This window comes from Amia ocellicauda, chromosome 5 (genome assembly GCF_036373705.1).
Source record: "Amia ocellicauda isolate fAmiCal2 chromosome 5, fAmiCal2.hap1, whole genome shotgun sequence".
Lineage (NCBI taxonomy): Eukaryota > Metazoa > Chordata > Actinopteri > Amiiformes > Amiidae > Amia > Amia ocellicauda.
The window spans coordinates 42,065,153-42,081,333 of NC_089854.1; the positions used below are offsets into that span (position 1 = coordinate 42,065,153).

General features: G+C 37.7%; 1 protein-coding gene across 1 annotated transcript in view; it reads left to right on the plus strand.

Annotated features, from left to right (window-relative positions):
- mpped1 (metallophosphoesterase domain containing 1) overlaps positions 1-16,181 on the plus strand; it is a 43,284-nt gene that overhangs the window by 23,774 nt on the left and 3,329 nt on the right. Inside the window, exons 5-6 of the mRNA XM_066705262.1 lie at positions 13,498-13,613; positions 15,624-15,737. Of these exons, the coding sequence (XP_066561359.1) occupies positions 13,498-13,613; positions 15,624-15,737 (230 nt within the window). The remainder of the gene's footprint in view (positions 1-13,497; positions 13,614-15,623; positions 15,738-16,181) is intronic.

Below are 16,181 nucleotides of genomic sequence, written 5' to 3' on the forward strand. Positions count from 1 at the left end.
CCGATATGTACGTTTTGCAGTAGGTTTGGCTGCAGACGATCAGCCCCCCCCCTTGGATTGATGAAGATGATACTGGGGCCTGTAGGCTAATGGCTACACTCGTGATCGAGACTGGCAGAGGTAGGAGCACTTGTCTCACTTCATTGTCTCCGAGGAGCAGCTACTCCTCTGTAGAGTCTGGTAGGAGCTTGGATCCTCACAATAGTCCCCTTCTCAATGCGGAGTGTTTTCACATTCTAATGTGCTCTTCCAGTGGGAGCTAATTAGCATTTGGCCTGAACTTTTAGCAGAACAGATTTCTGCTGTTCTCTAAATTGGAATTTATAAATAAAGAGGAACGGAATAGTCAGTGTCAGGGATCTCTGTCATTTCTTAGATTTTTTGTTTGTTTTTCCCAATGATGTGCAATTAAAAAAAAAAAATATATATATATATATATATATATATATATATATATATATATACACACACACACACATTTACAGTAGTGCACAAATAAATGTATTAGAACATGAAAATGATTGACCTTAGGAGACATGTATTATTTTGCAGCCAAAATTAGTTGTTCATATAGAATGAGTTTCATACAACTTCAACTAAAAACACAGCTGAGAGTGAAACTTTTTTACGTGCTCGTATTTAGTATGGCTACCTCTGGCTTCAGTAACAGCTAGGCATCCTTTTGGCACGGTCTTGTGTCTTTTTTCAAAATCTCTGGTGTAATTTGATTTGATTTTTCTCAAAGTCTTAATTAGGCATCTTAAGTAACTTCCAAAAAGTCGCAAGTATTTTTCCCATGGGTGTTTGTATATTCCTTTTCTCTTACAATTTAAAATGGATTGCATGTGTAGCATATTAAAGAGCAAATAGTTCACATCCTGATCAGATTGTAAATGGATAAGACCGAATAAGATGCCAATTACCATTTGTTAAGGGAAAATCTGAATTGCGCTTTGAATTAAACAAACATCTGATTGCCATTCCATCGATTTCTATGGAGAGGAGATACAAAGGATACACCCCCCCACAATCAACTGGAATCTGTACAGTTTCTCAAGGCTGAATTAGTGTTCCAATAAAACTCAGAAAATACATTATTCATGAATAAGTAGACTTTTATTAACAATATTTATTAAACTAAATGAATTGCCAAATAACACTGTTTTAGTTGTTCAATGTGAATACTTTAAACTATTTTGCAAAATAATGCCTATAAAATAAAATAAAAGAAGCTGCAATCTAAATTTAATTGCCATTTTGTAAGTGTTTTTGTTTGTTTGAGAAGCAAGCTGTATGCATTAAGAGCCTTTATAACATTTGTCATAGGAGTATATTAACTGCCTTCCCTTAAACTAACCTTGACCAAATCTGTTCAGAAACCATTTTCTATTTATTATAAATTAGCCAAGTTCTCAACTTAATAATAATAAACTTAAACAATATTTGTTTATAGATTCTCCTTTTAACATCTTGGGGTTGAATACTGAAATTAAATTCATGGTTTTATTTAAGGCGATATTATTGCCTACGATGCAAAATAGACAAAACACAAAATGTAAAATCAAATTCTAAGGAGTTACTTTCCCGGAACACAAATAATATAGTGAAACTATGGATTCACCTTTCAATGGCCGCTTGAGGGAGATTTTTAAGATTCTTTCTCAGTTGCAGACTGTAATGAAAGACATAGATTTAGTGGAGCAGCTGCTGTAGCCGTGACAGAGAGCGCTGGTACAGAGCTGAGTATTTGACAGAAGTTTATTTGTTTTTACCCCACAAGCATAACTGTAACTATAACCATAACTTAACTTTCAGAACTAATATTAATATACTTTGATATGTAACTGTAACAAAGCTGATTGTGCATGTGAGTGTTAGACTAGGAGGAGAGTTCGGACCCCTGTGTCAGGGAACTGGCCTATTTTGCTCATTTGAAACTTATCAGGCGCCCAGAGATGTTCCCGAGAAAGCAGTTCGGAATCTAAAGTCTGACACCACACATGTTGCATGTGATTTACCTTGATCAACATTCTCTGAAGCAGAGAAAGTATCCAAAAAGAATGGTCATCCTCTCTTTACCTTCCACTATACCTCCAAGACAATAAAGCAGTAAATAAATTGGGCAAAGAAATGTAGACAGAGGTGATATGCCATCATTTATACAATGTGTAGCATGAACTGATCTCAGCTCTATAAGATAAACATCATGGAACTTGAATGCACAATTTAAAAAAATAAACGTGATAAATAATCTTCTGGGATTTTTTTTTTTTTTTTTCCTACGAGATATCCTTCAAGGGGTAAGCACTACCATACTGCATAAATGCTGCAATGACAGCCAGTGTGGTGTGTTTAGGTCCTTGTTAATCAGGATAGCAAATGTTCGACTTGTTCTGCTTGAATTTGCACAGCTGTGGAGAAATTCAGATTCTCTTTGAAAGATAGGGGGGCCCGTGTTTGTGTGCATGCATTCTAACCAAACTATGTGTTTACTGCATAAGGATTCATCAGACTTCTCTTTACAGATGGCTTTTTAATGCAGGTTTAGTTTGCCTCTGTTAGTGGGCGATCAACATTACTGGTAAATCACCAGTTCTCTTGAAGTGATGCTAATGGCATTCTGAAGATTTACTTTGGATATTGTTCTGAGAAAAACTGCCACATTTCTTTCAAAGTCTTTTGGTTCGTATTTGAATATGCTAGATTCTGCCGAGACGGTGCCAACATTTGAGCAATCATGCATTCCTAATTTACATTTGTCATTTGGATGAAAAGAAACTACACAAAAATGTGTTATTTGAAATCATGGATTTAAAAAAATAAATAAAACACATTCTAACCTACTTTTTTAGTATGATTGATCTGCGGTGTAAACATACTAGCCTAAATCACATGAAAATAATAAAAGATTGTAGTTTCATAGGAAATGAGGGGTTTGTTGGTTTCCTTAATTTCTGGCCCTTCATTTATAACAATAAGAAAAATAATATATATATGAGAAAATATTGTGTTCATCTTGACTTTGGGTTGTTTCTGTTTTCAGAACTGGACACTTTTTTGTATAATGTTTTATTTTGGGGATAGGTTGTGAAATACTAAATTTACTAGCTAAAATATAATTTACTAATTTACAATTTTTTGTAATTTACCACTGATACAATCACCTATGGTAAGTCATATATTATCATTCATTTAAGTAATAAATAATGTGAAGATTTCAGATTTATTGGGGCTGTTCTAACTATGAGCTTTAATGAAACCAACTGTGTACATAATTCCTACTGTTCAAAATATTGTAGTAATCATTTTCTTCAGTTTTGCTCCTAGATCATTACTGCCACCACCAGCCCCTCCTCCCCTGCATTTGGCAAAATCCCAACCCTGGCCCCCTGTGTGTTGACTGCAAAAACCAGCAGATCAAATGCCAAAGAAAACACCTGACATTTGGCTTTAAATGGAGAAAAGGAAAAAACACTAACTTTAAGAAGTACTCTACTGTGGATGTTTCATTCTGCTCCTGCTCAAGACTTTTAATGCTCCAATTGGTTTAATTAAATAATTAAGGAGCTAGCTGGAAGAAGTACTTGGAAAACAAGCGTGTTTGATAGGTCAAAATCGCACAGTAAATTTCCCATGGGTGTTTGTTGTGTTCTCAGCCTCAGGTCAATTGAACATAATAGCCCGAGATAAAGCAAAGCAACAAGCTCTGCCCCAGGCACCAGTCAAATCCTCATCTCTAGCAGAGAGATTTTGGATAATCAGATTTTTTTTCTCTTTCTCTGGATCTTTTCAAACCTCCCCCCCCCCATCTTTCTAAATTATTACTGGAAAGCTGTGCAAAAAAATGGCAATGATAGTTAACGCCTCAATTTGCCTTCTAGTCTGGAATTTTGAAATACAGTACCTTGATGTCTTTGCCAGTAAGGATCCACGTTTCCAACTGGGGAAAGTAAAAGTTATGAACGTGATATACTCATGTCTAATAGAAAAGAGGGGGGGGGAGTGAAGTAGAAGGAGCATTTATGAGGACTGTGGAGAAGAAGTGTTTTAAATTGAGTTATTTCACAGTGCAGTATCGTAATAGCTATTGACAAACTGAACAATGAGGGAAAATGTTACATTCCTGATTCCCTCTTCCTCATTTGAGAAGAATATAATTTATTTGAAAAAGCAAATCTTCCTTGTGTGTGTGTGTTAGGGGTTCGACCTACATATATTGCATTCATGGACTGGAATGTTAAGTGAGGTGGTCTTTGATCTCAGATATGTATTATACAGTTGATGGTTCAAAGAAGGTATTTTTTTGGCAGTGAATGAACAAATAACATCTTATTTGATTGTCATAGTCAAATGTTTGGCATCGCTCAAGTGTTTTGTCTGCCGTTTTAGAAGAATTGTACATCTACCATTTTAAAGCATGCTTTATCTTTGTACATTAAGCTACACTTGGAGTAATCGCATTGACTCTTGTTACAATAGGGTATAGTAAAGTGTTTGTGCCTTGGACAGCAAAATTAAGTACTTACTTAATAACAATATGATTCTGAGTTCTGGCATTGTTTAGCCCTTTGTTTACTCTGCCTTAAAGGGAAACAGTTGAACTTGATGTAAGTGATATCTGCGTGACGCATGCTTCATCTCATCCCAACCTGGCTAAAACACCACATGTGTCACTCTGAGAGCCAAGTCCACATGTTCCTGCTTCCTTTTACAAAAGGTATTGTAAAATGACAGTTTTCCAGCTCTGCTGTAGCTCAGGAAGCAAAACAGTCTTTTCCTTCTTTCTTTTTTTCTACACAAACTTAAAAGGCAGTAATGATACTCAAAATGTCTAAACTTTTGTCACAATTATATGGAAAATATTGTCATGCTTCAGATCTGGTATATTTTAGGCTGTATTGCCAGTATGGTATCGCTTTTTGTTTTTTTCTGGAGGTTGTCCTGTAAATTTTCATTTGGGAATAGTGTAACAGGTATGGACCTGCAGGGAGTTTTAACTTCATAGTTGTCAGAATTAAACATGTCGGCCTAACAATGTTATTAAAAATCAAAGTCCCCATCTGTGTGTGTGTCGAATAGAACAAGGGCAGAATGGGCATATAGGCTAAATAATGCAGAAGCAGCAGAATTAATTAAACACAGGTACTATGCATTACAATCATTCCAACTTTTAATGTGCTTCCCCCTTAAGCTCTAGGTAGCAGTTCTGCAAGAATTCAAATTTGATTCCTCATTAAATTTGAATTATACGGAAGAAATGTAATGAAGGAGGTCTCTTCTTTTGTAAAGTCAGCCACTGATTATGGGTTGGTTCCACACACACTAAATCTCAAAGGCATGTCTTCGGCTCTGGGCAGCGATGAAAGAAGTGCGTCAAAGAGATTTATCCCAACATTTACGCAGGCGTCTCTACTTGTCAAAAACTTGTCCCTGCATTACACAGAGAAAGCACAGCAAATAAACCAGAAAAGGTTAATCCATGAAAACACGGCAAACCCAGCTGCTTCGCAATCCTTTTATGGGTCTACAGCTAATTATAGTCTGTCTGATGGCTCATTATAATCAAGGTCATTTCGTTAAATCCAAGAGTCTGCGAAACACCTTAATTGTTAAAATTGAGGAAATTGAAATGCTAACTTTTACACTGAAACAGTGATAGGCCAGGGGTGTATTTGGTTACCTAATCCCCAGCGGTGACTGATTTTGTGAGTTTAATCTTGTCAGTTTTTATTACTTTTTCATTTAATTTGCCTTAAAACTGGTTATGTTATAAAACTGGATTCAGACCCAGACAGACTATGGATTTCCTGAACAGGGCTTGTGTAGCCTGCCTTTCTCTCAGCCTGAGAACAAAGGTGTGTTGAGTCTATGTCAGTGGAAATTCCCCAAGATACTGTGTGGTGTTATTTGATGGGTGAATGGCCCTGTTAATTGGCTACAGGGCTGGAGTAGGTCTGAGTGGCTGATTGACTGGCATGAGAATGCGTTTGAATGCTGGACTCTCATTGGTTGATCAGTCAGCCACTCGGACACCTGCAGACACTTGTTAAGACCAGAACTTTAATCAGGGCTGCAGCGTGAGTTTGATGCAATTTAGTGAAGGATACTGAATCATCTGAAATTTTAATGTAGTTTAACCACCCAATAGAAGGTTGGCTGGGATACATGCATCAGCCAAATAAATCCATAATTCTCATCTGAGCTCTCCATTTTCTTTAATCGCTTGCATTTATCTCTTTATGGTTCATTAAAAAAAAGAAAAAAGAAAAAAAATTGTACAATAGGTTAATGATAAATTACAGAGAGGGGGGGGTGCTCAATGCATGCATTTATAGTGTCTCAGTAATTCCATAATTCTATACAGTTGTCCTTTTGTTATTTTTACAAAGCAGGATATAAAAAAAAGTTAATGTCAAATATGAAGCTGACTCTTCACCTCACTTGGTTTCTTACATCAACCAGTTTCCAATAAATCTTGGTTATCTATTCCAAATGGACAGGATCATTTTATTACCAAATAATGAATAGTCATTCTTTCTCAGATGATGCAGTGTCCTTAACGGATATCTTTACAATATGCTAACTCCTGTTAAAAATAACTTTTGTTTTTGAAGCTTTTCTAATTGATTATAATCTGACCTGGCCAATTTTCTTTTTTTAGATCTGTTTTTTTTTTTTTTTCATTGTAAACATTTCACTTCCCAACCCCCCCACCCCCCCACATAAAAAAATGTGGATAACCTTTGGCAATTTGCAGCATTATATATGGGATATATATTTAAATTGAATACATAGGTGCAAATAGCAGCAATTCCTGATGTGCTTTTTTTAAGCCATTATGTTGTTATAATTATAGTGTACTGTCTCTTTCCCCCTCCATACTTCATGAATTCTGTTTGGGAGATCTTCCTTGGTTTCAGCAATTGGTATATTGTATAAGGTCTTTCTGTATTTGGTACTATTTATTGGCAGGATTTCAAAATTCTGTCCAGATCTCACTCTTAAAGTAACAGTTCTGATAACAACATACAACTGACTAAGACTTAGATACAGCGGACTTCTCTGTGACCTCTACTGTGTAATGCGTCCGAAACACCACCGCTTAAGATATTGTTGCAGTTTTGCTGAATTAGAAGATGCTTTGTCCACATTATTGCTTTTGTCCCAACCACTGTTGCATCATCTGTCTATTTTCTTTCTTCTTGTACAGATTGGGTTATCTGGAAGCATGGCTGTAAACTCCCAGCCACATGACAACCCAGGACAGTGTTTTAAAGCGGAGGCTGGGGGAAAGCAGTTTGAAGATGTTCATAATGAGCTTTTAGATTAATGAACGGGGTGACCAGAGAACTACTGCTTCAGAGTATAATCTAGCCAGAAAGACCGCTGTTATTAATAGCCAGGGTTTTTTGGTATTTGATTTCCATGCAGCAACAGATATTTAAAGCCTGCAAACGACCTCTATCTGTTCTAATAAATCACAAGAGAGGAGTCTGACCTTATACAGTTTTAATTGAAATTATATTTTAACAAGGTTAGCTATGGAGGGAATATTCAAGTGATATCAGGTATAACCAGTCACTTTAATAATAAGTTGCTACAAGTGACAGCTCGTCCCAATAGTATTATTCTCTACTCCGCTGCTTGCAGTGTTAAGCTTGAAGTGATAATCACTTATTCTAATTATTCACATTAAGGGCTTCGGATTTTATTTCTGGCTGCTCCACCTGCCTCGAAAGCTGTAATTAGGGTCATGGAATTCTCTGTTTTGTTAATTAAATCAAGGATAGCTGATCATGACGAGAGACGCTTGCGTGTTGTTACTCCTCCTGTACAACAAAAGGCCGATAACTGCTTCCGTCCATTTTCAGTCAATAAAATATGTCTGTTGTTTTCTCTGTTTCATAGAAATATAATCTGGTGAGAATGTGAAGAACAAAGGGAAACAACAGATATTACATTAATCTTCCCGTACAAATATATGTGGTTTTATGACAGCAGAGTAACGGTTCACTCAGACCACTTAAAGACACCAGACCAGAGATTTCAGGGTGCCCTTGTAGTTTAAGAAATGATAGCTTCAAAGCTATGGCATTGGCAATTTAACATCTATTTCAATCATTAAGTTAGTGCTAGAAATAACAGATCCCCCCTTTGTTTGAGTTAATTTCCTCTGATGTCATGCTGGGGAAATGACAGAAAACTGTGGGAGAGAGACTTGCAAAACCACAACTGTGATTTGTCTTTTTTTTTTTGTACAACACTGCTTATACCTAGTTTGAAAACTGGGGACTAAGAGTGTAGGCCCACATTTTAATTGTGATTGTCTTAATTCCTGATAAATGAGATGTCTCTTAATGTAATGTACATTAGGGTGTTAGTGGGGAAATGCTTTAAAACGACTCGGAAGCACAGCAAAAGTCATAGGGGCTAATGCTCAGTTTAAACCACAAGCTTAACAGAAGGGAAGTGACAGAAGTGAAGTTAAAGTATGAAGTCGTGGAGTTTTACTTTGCCCTTCAATGGTAAGACATATGCTGCAAAAAATGCATTGGAGGGGTTTGAAGGGGGTGTAGGTGGAAGTGAGGAAGTAGTACAAAATTAGGCCTTTGTTGAATCTGAAACACTTTTAAGGAGATACATTATATATGTGCAGTGGAGCGTGGAAAGGCAAATAGATATCATTTTCCTGCCAGCTTCCAGGCATCTCAGAAATACTTCCACTGTTAGCCTTGGGGGAAACATCCTGGAGAAATCTCTTTGGAGGTCTCTGTGGGATGAGGGATGAGCAGCGCGGAGTTTGAGGGAACCCTGACTGGGGACTAGTCCCTCTCAGGGTATAGCACTGACACCCAGGGGCCTCATGGGAAAGTCATAGCAGCTGTTTGGGTGGAGTTAGACAGTGCAATAGCCTCTATCACTTGGCTTCCTGTGGTTGAATTGGAAATAGAAAGTATTCTGATTTAAGCTGGGTACGTGGCAGCTGGGGTGGCAGACGAAAGGCGGTATGGCAGGTTGTCATGTCGATAGTAGTGTGGAGAGAACCGGGAGTCACCGCAGTGGTGCATCCGTTGAGTCACAAGTGGACTGTGTGTGTGAATTAGTGAGTCATTTTTGAAATCTGGCCTGTGAACCCCTTTTCAACATCTGTCAACCGCGACCCTCGGATTAAACTTGACACATTCACGGTAACATACCGGACAAATACCAACAACAACAAAACCCCACTGTTCGCAATGTATGTCAGAGTGTAGGCCCACCCTTTTACCTAGTCTCTCTGCAGTCTCTTATATATATCTGATAGATATTGTGCAATTTCTCTGTCCGCAAGTTTTTCTGATGCAAGGGGAGAAGTGGGTCTCCAAGGTGTCTTCCTGATTCACCTGTCCTAGTTATCCCGGAGATGTTCTTCAGTTCTGAGGTTGTGTCTGTGCAGGAACGTGACCTTCTTCATTGCCAGTTTCCTTGAACTACTGAGGATATGAACGTGATTTGACACACCAACTGAAAATTGTAATATATCAGTACTTTTAGTCGTTTCCATTAACAATGATTGGGATGTGCAGAGCTCTTTTCAGCTTCCCCTGTGTGACAGCCCCCTTTAAGAAATTAAGACTTAACAATAAATGAGAAAATAGCTTTAGACTTTTTAAGACACTGAAAGATCCATTTTAAAACAAACATAAATATTTCACTATTGCTATTAATATATGAAGGTTCATTTCAATGTTTTGGGAACTCTAATCACATTCTAACCATCCTTACAGAATTCAAGATGGTTCATCAGAAATGTTTTGACTGTTCTCTTATACATAAACTATCTGAATATTAATTGGCAAAAATAAAGCTTAAAAATAGGTCAAAGTCTCTGGTGTTTAATATGTTTCCCACTTGACCGTCTGTACTAAATAATATATAAATGGTTCCAAAAATTATGAAATTTTTATCCTAGGCTAAAGATAGAAAGATTTATTTCATTTTAGAATTGTATTTAAATTTTTCCATATTTTAAATAGAATACAAATGTAAATATTTTAGCTGTATTTCAATCAAAGCTCAATTCCTGCATTGGATGGGTGAATCTCTAGGTTCACAGTCCTCTGTATGTTATGTGAATCCGAATTTCCATTAGGTTTTCATGTATAAAAGATGGTTTCCAGTTTTGATTTTATCCGGGCCTAGTTGTTCCTGTTGGTGTTGCCATTTGCCATGTTTTGGAGCTTCACAAAAAGCACAGCCTTAAACTGAATACCTGGCTGTTTAGCTCTGCTTCTGATGGAGTCCTCCAGAGCTCTTTCATATCTGAGGAGATCAAAGTTGTAGTTGTTTCAAGTAACAAGATCAAGGTAATAATTAAAATACTGGAAAACACTCAAAATAGCAGTGCAGTCACTTAAAAAAATATTCTATTAAAAGGGGTGAAACCACACGTTTGACAAACGTTTGTTCAGAATATTGAAGGTTTCTTGGTATGTTCTTTCATGCTGTGTAGTGAGGTAGATATCCAGGCATTCAGTCTGCAAAACCAAAATGCAAATGTTTTTGAAAAGCACAACCAACTAGCCAAAATCTACTGTGGTAGCCAAATATGAAAGAGCAGTTTATTTTACGACTCCACAGGGAGACCAAGCAGTAGTAAGTAGATGCCAGAGGCAAACTATATGAGGGCAATTCATTGAGTATGTTCTTGTATTGTTAAGGCTACAAGAAGAGTCTGAGCTGAGTATTTTTTAGGTTTGTTTTAGTTTGTTTTTCATGGCATGACTAATGCATCTTGCACATCTTCCCAGTGACAAGGCTGTAGTCAACAGTGAGTGGGAGCACTGAGCTCTTATCCCAGGTACACAGCCAAACGGGGAGCCTTCTGTGTTCTTCGTCGCAAGCATATCCTCTGATGGCTGCGGCAAAGGAAGGGAAACGGCATTAAACCATGAATAAATAAATAAATAAATAAATAAATAAATAAATAAATAAATAAAACCCACACGATCCTCTGAAGTCAAATGCAACCAAGGCGAATACTTTCCAATATAAGTTACAGTTACAATTGACTGCGCTCTGCAAATTAAAAAGGCTGTTGTACGAGAGCTAACAACCAATAGCGCAAAGTGCTTAACACCGCCATGAAAGATGGATCTGCCACCGAATTGTTAGTGACATGTTAATTTCTACACTGTCAGTCAAGCTTGTTGCTGCTGTAATCAAGCTGGTGGGCAACAAGGCATCCCACCAAGTACCTCGTTTTTATTTCGCTTTGGAGATTTTAGTAAGCGTATGGTTATCTCTCAACCATCAGATCAGGGAACCAGCAGAGTGAAAGGTGACATTCTAGCCATGAGCCATCCAGTCGTCGCACTAGCTCTCATAATGAGCCACTGAGAGATAAGAAAATGTTGAGAGTATGTTGAATAGGCCAGATTTGAACCTCCATCACAGGCACGCTTCTGAGCTCCTGAGCAGGACAATCATACAACAGAGCAACAAACCCCTACGCCACAATACCAGTCCCCTGACCTCTTCTCAGTGGGAATCATGTACAGTGGACTGGTCTTTTGGCCTAGGGTGTTGATCGCTCTGTGGGGGGCTTTTTGGATCAGGCACTCAGATGGCCTTTAGAATGGAAGTTGGGGGTCTCACCGCAAAACTACAGAATGCCTTCCAACCGACAAGAATGTGTAAACCACTGCAGGAAACCAGACATATTGCACAAGCCTCTCCATGGTTATGAAGTTATACTTGTATATTAAACTTGGAGAAGAAAAAAAAAACATGAGATATGACATTGGGTATAAACTGACATTTAAGGGTTATGCTGATATAATACAGTATTGTTCGTCAGTATAAACAATTTGAAGTTTCACCAAAATGTGTAAATATCCATTGTGAATGCAGCAGGGAATGGGGCCTGGTGATTGCCACAAACTGTAATGTTTGTTCTAAGCCAGACAAAGTCATCTAACTTTGAGACTCGCACAAGGATTTTTTAATAGCCAGCTGTCTCCTGTTTCCTCCAGCTCTCGTCACTTGTTTAGTTTGTGTACTTATTGCCAGAGTGACTCACTCTTCTCAGCTTCTCATCTACATTTGGATTTAGATTTGTCAAAAAAAAGAAAAAGATCAGTAGACCTAGTGGCATTTTTCATTAAATAAATATTCCTGAAAAACTACTTAGCTGACACTCTTTTATTTAATTTTTTCAATTTCAAGTAAAAGCTTGCACAAAATGATTTCTCTGCTATCTTATATACATTCCATCAAATGCCAAGTCCAAGTTCCTCTTGAATTAACTGTTCAGTTTCTCAATGGCCAATCATATAGCAAGTCAGATGCTCTCCAGGTCTGTCAAATAGCTCTTTCCCACCGAGTCCAGTCGTTGTTTAGCAAGGTCAGTCTGTGACCTGCTGCCGTTCTCTGGAGATGTAAACACACTGGAACCCTCTCCTGAAAACACCTCAGGTTTTGACAGGGGCCATGATTTATAATTGAGTGTTGAAGGTCATGGATGAAGAAACACCATTCCTTGCTTGAGTGAAATGCAATAAGAGGGGACCCTCTCCACAGGCTTTTAGTGCAGTCACTGTTGAACAGTCAGTCCTGTCCTCTAAAAGGTACAGGGCCTCTGAAACTTGAAATAAGCCTCCCTTGTTTAGATACCAATCATTTTCAGGCAGGCTGTGTAGATTGACTGCATGCTTCCTCAAGGCATGCATTTGAACCAATGGAAATATCGGCACTGTCTTCCCCTGTTTGAACCTTAGTAAACCACAGTAACACTACAGGAAAACCCTGTTAAAAGTACAGAAATCGCATGCTTAATTTACGCTGGTAAACTTGCATAATGGTTGGCTCATGTTGTGTTTTGTATCTCAATCAGAATTCTTTGAGTCCTAGCTAGTCAAGTCTATCAAGGGATAGGACAATAAACCCATGAGAGCACCTGAAGGGTTTTCAGAAGCATTGTATGTGAATATATATTTGTATTTAAATCTATAAAAGAATATGTAATTTAATGTCTTTCTACTTACATTTAACCAGAGTAGTAATACAAAATAATACAGTAGGTTTATTAATATGTTTTAAATCAACAGGCGAATATGGTGTGAGTTTTCAATTAAATTTTCTCACACTGGCTAATGATCATTCATACTGTAAAGCTGGACTATGCTATATCAAAGATGGGTTACAACTCACTTAAGTCTGTGTTGGGTCTGTACTATGTCCATCATTTCCTTAGATTAAAGAACTGAAAGTTGTGAATGTGGATCAAACGTGCCAACATTTCACATTCTGTCTGCCCAGCTAGCCAGTCTCTTTAGGATGGGAGGGGGGGAGAGGTAAACCAGTTCATCTTGATAATATGAAATGAAAAACACCTCAGGGGGGAAAGCAGAGAGTGAGTGATATAGACAGAATGGCTGCGCATGAAATCTGAATGTTAATTTTGGTGATCTTTTTGAATCTTTAATTAGAAATACTCTTGTTTAACCCCCCGGACAGGCAGCCTTGGTATTATGGATGGGGGTTCAACCTACCGCGGGGACAGGCTCTTCTGGACAAGTGGAACCTCATTCCCGACTCCACTGACATCCTTATCACACACTGTCCTCCGCTAGGTGAGTCGGAGAAGATGAGAGACAACGTGCTTCCACTCCCCATCCCAGCCCTCTGGGCACAGACAGTTTAGTGCTCAGGTTTTCCATTGTCGACTGTCCCAGTCTTGTGTGCAGGCTGATCTATTAAAGAAGAAGTCAAAGAAAGCAAACCCTCCCACATTCATTCTCATCACATTAACCCCCCACATAACTCATTAATACTGAATTCTGGAGAATCTGAGAGGATGATAAAGGAAGACTGCAGGATGCAGGAAACTTACTTTTCAAGTTTAGTTTGAAAATTAAGATCCCTAAATTTGAGTATCTAGTGTCTCAAATGGTCCCATTCAGTTGCATCCAATAGCCTGTTTCCTCTAAAGAGTTGAAGTGTGCACTGCTAAGAGACACCGAATCCTTCCATAACCCAATAGAAGCAAATTAAGCAGATACCTTTTAAATCATTACCATTACAAGTTGAGCTTCAGAGCGTGATATAGCAAGCACATACATAATCTTTACACTGATAAAGAAATATAGTTATTATATAGTTAATATTGTTTTTATTTTACGAAATACTATTAAATAGGCCAATAGACCCAAAAGTAATTTGGTTAGTTCGATCAACTAAAATTATTTAAAAGCTGCATTGGCACCTAGAAAAACAACATTGAATTTTGTATGTTTTCTAAAGAGGGGGGTGAAATAGCCCTTTTTGTAAATTAAATTTGATTCAATTGAATAGTGCGATATCCTGATAACTACACAGTGGGATTAATCGCTCCCTTCCCTGTCTTGCACCCAGGAGAGTGACTGAGATCTACTCTACTAGAATGCGGCAAAACTGCATGGTTTTTTTTTACATTCGTTTCTACTGCCTATTCCCATATTCCTGCCTCGTAACCATGCTGTTTTAAACCTCCCATCGTTTTTGAGTTGTGATTCATTTCTGTTATTGCAGCCGACTGCTAAGCACGATAAATTATTTTCAGTTTTGTTTAGCCAAGTGTTTACAATGAGCTCTTTATAAGACTTGGGCATATGGAGATGCTTCAAAAGACTGATAATGCATGCAAAATTGATCCACTGTTTTGTAGCACAGTAAATCATGAGCTCTTTTTTATGAAACGCAGTATACTGCAAAAAAAAAAAAAATACAGAGGGGAGCAATATTATAATGACCATTTGGGAGTGTTGCAGATTTCTACAAGGATACAGTGGCACGAATAAAAACCTGTTAAAACTGCAATTGATTTTAATCCTGTAGCACAATACACTGATAATCAAAGCCTTTCCTTTTGCTGGTTTTCTTATTTATTTCAGGTGCTATTTGGGTTGGCAGACTTGTACCATAAAATGCTGACAGTAGCATTTCAAAAAAGTAGTTTATTCTTCTAGTTGATTCCCATGTTCCACTCTGCAATCAGCACTTTCCCATCTGACAAGGCTAGTTTTTGCTGTGCAGACAATAAATCAGGTGTTACATTCTGTTTTTAAAGGTAGCTTTCTTATTTCATTTTTTTTTCCCCATCAGCCTTCATTTTGTGTACTATCATAATATGTAACGGTTGATGCAACAATGAAGTTTGGGGGTTTCTATAAAGTGTTCTTCGTCAAATTTGATAATAGAAATTATGTAACTATTTTATATGCTTTAGTGTATTTGGTATTTAGTGGATTTTGTGTATATTCCTGAAGAAAAAAATAGCATCTCTAAATATCACATTTATATGGTTCCATTATATATTTTTGTATTGTAACTGAATTGAACTTGATTGTTCACATTTTGCCTTGTTGTGGTCTTGTTATGGAGGCCCTTGACTCAAGTCTACTGGTCTTAGAATTTCTGGGTTTCATTGCAGCAAAGCTCTTCACTTGACTCAGCCATTTTCACCTTTTTCCCAGGTCTTAAGCAGATCATTTATTAAAGAGATGTATACATTATGTTAGCCTGTGGCCCTTGAGAACCAGAGCTGAGGAGCCCTGCTTTACTATTTTAACTGTAGATTGTTAAATGATGTATTTTCATCATAGGGTTTTTGGACTGGGTTCCCAAGAAAATGCAACGAGTTGGATGCATGGAATTACTAAACACTGTCCAGAGAAGAGTACAGCCAAAACTTCATGTGTTTGGGCACATTCATGAAGGTAAGATCACTCAAAATTCCTGGTAACTGCATGTGTATTTTGAACTACTGCCAAATATAGACTTTAACACGTTATATTTTGACAAATTTCTTGTCTTGTTCTTTGTATTTAAACATTCAGCTCATTCAGTTCATATATCCACAGAAACAATAAAGGGACACACACACATATAGGAAGGTTTGTAAGCCAAGTGACATCATCAGAGTCTGGGAGGGTACATTGACACCATGTGCAGCCCAAAAACAACTATGAAAGGGACTTTCTGTGTGGCGCAGTTTAGCCTCCAGAGGTTTTTTGAGGTCTAAGGAGGTGGTGATGCCTGAATGTCTTTATCATTCGGAATCAGAAGAAAAATATTTAGACTGTGGGGAGATTGCACTGAGGTTGTGGACCTAACAGTGCTTCAACCACTACTACATTGACCAACAACCCCCCTCAGACCCC